The 7,104-nt window shown below is 22.2% G+C and overlaps 1 protein-coding gene across 1 annotated transcript; it reads right to left on the reverse strand.

Moving 5' to 3' along the window:
* Positions 1 to 88: 88 nt before the first annotated feature.
* Positions 89 to 6,871, reverse strand: ENU1_020840 (hypothetical protein; the record flags this gene model as incomplete). Its single annotated transcript, XM_008856992.1, has 1 exon — positions 89 to 6,871. One exon carries the CDS (start codon positions 6,869 to 6,871, stop codon positions 89 to 91), a length of 6,783 nt encoding a protein of 2,260 aa, XP_008855214.1.
* Positions 6,872 to 7,104: the final 233 nt, after the last annotated feature.

Consider the following 7,104-nt stretch of genomic DNA (forward strand, 5'->3'; position numbering starts at 1 on the left):
ATTTGTTGTAATTATTATAGTTGTTTATTGATGTTTTTACATAACAACTTCTCTTAAAACACACAAAAAAACTATTAGAAGTAAAGAATTAATCAATTTTTGTTTTTTCCAGTAAAAGAGATGGTGTTCTATAAATCATTATAAGTTCATCAACTAAGTCTTCTTCTAATTTTAAATCACCATCTTGCCGAGCCATAATAATATCATCGCAAAGTTGTAATAGTCCATGACAATTTGGTAGATTTTTAAACATAATTGTATGTGAAAGACCAGAATAATCTGATTTAATTAAAGAATAGAGAGTAATAACAACCACTGTATAAAGTCCAATAATTCCCTTTGAACTTAAATTAGAAATAACACTAGTGTCAGGAACATTAGGAGAAGAAACGTACCAATCAACAACAGTCGAACCATTTATTGATTCAAACCACCAATAAGATAATTGAGTTTTATTATCAATACCTTTTTTAGGTATTAAAGAAATATTAATTGAGTCATGTCTTAATAATTCTGTTTGTGAAAGAGTTGGCATAGAAACAATTTCTGGGAAAAATGATAAAGTGAAATTATTTTCTTTACCATTTAATAAATCACAAAATCCATGAAGTTCTTTTTTACTTAAACTTGTTTTTTCATTTAATTCAAATGTATTAGAAGCAGCAGAATCTTCACGAGACATTAATATTTTAGTTTTAAGTATAACTTCTTCTCCATTACAAACAGTTTCATTTAAATCTTCTTGTTTATCAGGTGTTAATGACCAATAAGACATTGACTTTAAAGATAATGAACAACCAAAAATCCATAGACTTGCATCTTTTTTTAAGTCATGTGTTTGTCCAAGTACTTTCCATTCAGCTCCTGTTAGTTCAATAAAATTAGAATCTTCTTGATCAAAAAATTTTCCATTTCCAGCTAAACTAAAAGTAATTTCTACATTTGTTGGTTTTGGTTGAATAAAATTAGGAGCAGCTGATGACATAAGTAATAAAGGGAACCATAATATACTTAACATAATTATAATCATAATACAACCACCAGTTAATTTTTCCATTATTCCTCTTGACTCACCATATACATGATTTCTAGATTTTTCTATTTCTCTGTCACATTGATTCATATATAATTCAGCATGAATATCTTCAACTTTTAACCATAATTTATAAAACATAGAAGTTTTAGCAAAAGTCCAATCAAGAATAGTTCTAATTTCATAAACAAAAGGTAAAGAATAATAAGTTGAGAAAATAAGTGAAGAAATATAAGAATAATTTGCCATTAAGATTCTTTTAGAAGATAAGATTAAATAACCAGATTTGATTTGTAATCCCGAAATAGTCCAATAAATAACTTTAAATACATAAAAAATAGTAAGACAAATAGAAGATAAATGAGATTTTGTTTGAAGAATAGACGGATAAATAATAAAGATTAATATATGATATAATAGTAATGAAAAATATTGCATTATTAATTTTGCTTTAATTGATTTACATAAATAAATAATTCTATCTATTAAAATCATTATAAATTGAAGTAATAATCCAAGAACATAAAATATAGGTAAATAATCAGAAGTAAAAAATTCTATAAAACTTCCATCAGAATTAATAAAAGTACCTTGAAAAATAACAAGGAATAATAAACATAATAATTCACAAATAAACATAGGAATATAAAGATCTTTTCCACGTTTAAATTGATCATTAATAATAGAAGTAAAGAATGTTTTAATTGATAAATAAATTGATTTAAAGAAAGAGATATATTTATTAGTATGAGAATAAATTTCATCTTGTTCTTTTAAATAAATTTCTCTTTTATGTAAATAACTTTCTAATTTTTCAAAATTAATAATATTAGTAACTTCAAGTTCATTTTGATTCATTAATTCAACTTCATGTTGTTTTAAAAGATCAAATTCATCATTAAGAGAATCAGAATCATCATTTATAATAGAATAACTATTATCAAATGTTTCTTTATGTTGTGGTTTAATAGTACAATATTTTTGTTTCTTAATTTTATCACTTTGTTGTTCAAATAAACGAACATTTTCAAAATGAATAAGTCCTTGTTTATTACCTTTTTTAACAAATAACATTCCATTCTCTTGAATTTTATCAACAACAAATAAATCATGTTTGTTATAACTTAAATAATCAGAATTATCACTAGTAAAATCTGTAATAGTTTCTATAATAAAAAGAAGTTCACCATAAGTACCAGGATAAATTTTATTAACTAATTGTCTTCTATAATTTTCAATAAGAATATTAGACCATTGTCTTCTTAATAAATATTGTTGTTTCCAATATCCACGTGATTTCATACAAGAAATATGAATAATAACACTAAATAAACAAATAATATCACAAATAAAACTTGATGTAATATAATTTTCAACTGGATATATTCCAATTAAATAAATTGGTGACATATGATTATAAGTTAAAGGTTTTGAATCACATTGTATAGTTTTTGATTGAATAGCATCAGTTGTAAATGATAATGCATCATAATTTTCATATCGAGTTGATGTTAAACAAAATCCTGGTAATTCAAGTAACATTCTAATAAAAACTAATAGAAAACAATACCATAAAATAATCTTCCAAATAACTTTAGATGGATTTGGTCTTTTACACATCATAATAATAGAAAATCCAATAATTGGATAGAATGAACTTAATATATTTTGATTAAATAAATGATTTATAATAAATAAAATTTGAATAAATACTTCAGTTTGTTCACTACAATAAAACCAAATTCCCCATAATAACATATATAATCTACTTTTATATTTATATGGTTCAATTGAATATGTTTTAATTGGAAGTAATTCAAATTTCTTTTCTTTCTTTGAAATAGTTTCTGAAGTTTCATTTTTAGTTAATAATATTTCTGTATTATTTATTTCTTTTTCTTCTTCTTTTTCTTCTTCTTTTTCTTCTTCTTCTTCTGTAGATTCTAAATTGATTAAATCAGGTTGAATAACTGGTCTTATTGTTTCTTTTACTTCCTTTTTAATTTCTTCTTCACTTGAATCTTTTGGAATATTTAAACGAACAATAAGATTTCTATTATGAAGGAAATGAATAAGAATATCAATTCCTTTTAAAACATATGTTTTAGTTAATTTAATAATTTTTTCAAAGAAACCAGAAGAATCAGGAGTAGCTGATAAAAATTGAGCAGGTTCAATAACTTTTGGGTTTTCAATTGAATCAGTTAATCCTTCTTTTGTACGTAATTTTCTTAATTCTTCTAAACGAATCATTCTCATAATTTTATCATTATATTCTTTATCTAATTCAAATAATATTTTATCTCTATCTAAATCAATTAATTCTCTTGTTCTTGAAAATATTATTTCTTTTTGTTCTTCTTCAATTTCTTTAATTTGTTTAAATACTTCAGGTAATTGTTTAAATAATGCAATTCTAATTAATAAAACAAAGAAAATAACAAGATTAATATAAAATTCTTTTCCTGCAAATGTATTTAATCCAAATGCTCTTAAGAATTGGAAAAGAATAGTAATAAAAGTAGTAATTTTATTATTTGATTGATTTAAAGTAAAATAATTTAACATATTTGATAAAACAATAATATTTTGTAATACTAAAATCAGAGCATTTATTCCTTGAATAATAATCCATATTTTTCTTTGTTTTAAAAAGTTTCCTTTAAAAATAACATAAAACATCATTCCAATATAAATATAAGAAATCATATCTTTTCTAGTAATTGCTAATAAAATAATAATACTACTACATATTAAATTAATATTTTTTAATATTAATTTAATACAACTATCAAATAATGTTTTTATTTCTTTTGGAAAATAATATGGTGAAATAAATTTATAAATATCATGTGAATGTCCTTCATGATAATTATACATTAATCTATTTATTAAAAATACACATAATGCATCAAATATTCTTGATAATAATAATTTTATTCCTGAATTTGTTGGTACTAATAAAATATATTTTCTTAATGTTTGATCAATATCCCAATTCCAATTATTCCATTTTTGCCAATTTTTAATTGGTCCACCTGTTAAAGGAATAGTCCAAATTGAATTAATTATTAATAATATAACTAATAACAATTTAATAATTGGAATAACTTTTGTTATTACACGATATGGTAATCTAATTCCACTTATTGCTAAACCAATATAAAAAATACATATAATATCATTAGAATGAAATGCACAACATAATAATATTATTATTAATACAATTAATGGTCCAAATACACTAAAGAAATTAGATATATAATATTTAAATTTATTTATTGAATATCCTTCTTTTTCTATTGAAATATCTGTATAATGAAATAATACTAATGATTTCTTTTTTTTATATTTTTCTCCCCAAAAATATGATGTTCTTGATAATATTATTATAAATAATATTATTATATATTCTTTTAATAATTCCCAACTTTTAGGATATTTTATTCCATCAAATGTTTCACATAATTCACTTCTTTCATTATTTTCATAACATGTTTTTAATCCTATTAATTTATAAAACCATTCTTTTCCTTCTTCTGTTTTAAAAATTCCTGATTGATTAATAAAATCATTAATTGTATGAAAATTTGGAATAATTAATATTAAACTACTTAATGTACATACCCATAATAATGGAATACATGCTGCATTAAATCCTTTTTTCATTAATAATGCAATTAATGTTGATACAAATAATAAAAAGTGAAGAAAATCCCATGTTTCATTTTCTGGTGTAGTATAAATTGTTGGATATGCTGCAAAAACTATTGCACAAATAATTGATATATGTGGTAAATAAATTGATAAAAATCTCATAAATAAATCAGATATTTCTTTGACTTTCTTTGGAACTTTTATTTCTTCTTCTTCTATTTCTTTTTCATGATTTTCGGGATTTTGATAATAATCTTGTTTTCGTTTTCGTATTTCTCTTCTTATTTGACGAACATTTTTTAAATATTTTGGAAGTGTTATTAATAATCTACTTTCAACAAAACATATAACAATAACAATAATATTAGGTGAAAGTCCAAGTAATCTTTCCCATAAAGAATCATATTTTACAAGTCCTAATTCTGATTGATTCATTTTAGTAAAAATATCCCCAAAACTATCAATTAGAGTAGATTCTGATTGTGAATTATCAGAAATAATTACATCCATTTGAATAATATAACGAACAACAAGGACAAACAAAAATATAATTGCATAAATAGGTAATATTACTCTTATTATTTGTTTATAATTACTAAAATGAATTTGAATTAAAACTAATACTCCTAATGCAATAATATACATCATTAATTCTATATTAATAGACTCAAAAAATGCTGCAAATGCAATAACAAAACAACAAATAAAAATTCCCCAAAAATCAACTATTTTTGAAAAACAATATTTAATAATTTCTACATTATGTGTATTTGTTGTTATTTTATATCCAATTTTATTTGCAACATGTTGTAATATTGCAATAACTAATAAAATAATTCTAGAAAGTGTTCCACTTAAAATAGTATTTTTTAAATCAAATTCAGAAGTTTCTGTTGATTTGTTGTTAAATTTTTGTAATCCAATATAACTTGGAATACTACTAATATCAATAATTGGTAATTGAACAATAATTTCTGTTATAATTTGTAAAATAATAAATACAATAACTAATGGCCACATTTTTTTACTATAATATGGTGGAATAAATACAAAACAAATAGAAATAATCATAAAAGAAAATCCAAGAAAACTAATATCAACTAATCCAACACAAAACATAATTCCTAATGAAACATATAATCCACAATCAATTGTTATTTGAATTAATAATTTTGTTATTAAAACTATTTGTTTCATTATTACTTTTATATATTCTGTCATTTTATTCCAGATTGATTTGTTTTCTTCTTTAATATCTTCAGATTTTTCAATCAGTGTTGTCTCTTCATTTTCTTCTTTCTCTCTTTCTTCTTCAGAAGAAAAATATTCATACCCATTTTGTCTTTCTTTTGTTTTATTAAATACCATTAATAAATAAATCCCTCCACAACTTAAACAAATAAAAATATAAGATATAAACGTTAACCATGAATATACCCAACTGTTTAAAGTTGTTATTGTAAATCCTATTGTTTCAAAAATATCTTTCATTTTATTCTTTAATACTAAATCATTAAGAAATTCATATTCATGTGCTGTCCATACATATATTGTAAATAATGTCCAACATAATAAATATATACTTAATAGTATTGTTGTTAAAACAAATATCACTGTTTGGACTCTTTTTGGTACAAAGAATGATATTGTAGAAATAACCATTATAACCAATGGAATTATTCCTCCTTGTGATGTATTTAAAACTAATGAAGAACAAAATAATACTAATGAAGTTAATGCAGGTGCAAACTTTGAAGGAATAGGTTGCCATGAAACTTTTTTAGTAAAGCAATATAAAAATGAAAAAAAGAGTAATAGTAATAAAGAAACAAAATGAAGACAAGAACGTACCATTCCATAATACTTAAAATTTAATCCACATAAGAAAAGAACAAAGGAATTATCAGAACCATAAAACACGAAGATGATGTTAAGAGTAAAATGAAAAATTGAATAACAAGTAACAAGATATGACAACACTCTAAGAACTGACATTTTCGTGATATAAAATCCAAGAGAAATTAACAAAAAAACTACAAGATAAAAGGCAGAAACAGCACCAGGAATAAAAACAAAAGGTAATAATAACATCACCAAAAATAATCCATTTATTAATGCCCCAATAACTGGTATTTTAATGGTTAACTCACGTAATGTACTTATCATTGTTCGTATTCCCATAACAAATAAAATAATTATTATAAGATGGGTTAAAAATTTTAAAATATTTGTGAAGTTTCTATTTAAGAAAAAAAAAAGAATATTTGAAAAAAAAAATTGGAAGAAAAAAAAACTCATTTATAATCAAAAGTATGCAAAATAAGGATTTTAATGCAAAACATTATTATAATAAAGTATATTTATAGACTAAATCAAAAAAAAAAATTAATTAAAAATTAGTTAATTAAATGTTA

The sequence above is a fragment of the Entamoeba nuttalli genome (genome assembly GCF_000257125.1).
Source record: "Entamoeba nuttalli P19 unplaced genomic scaffold asmbl_2364, whole genome shotgun sequence".
NCBI classification, from domain to species: Eukaryota; Evosea; order Mastigamoebida; family Endamoebidae; genus Entamoeba; species Entamoeba nuttalli.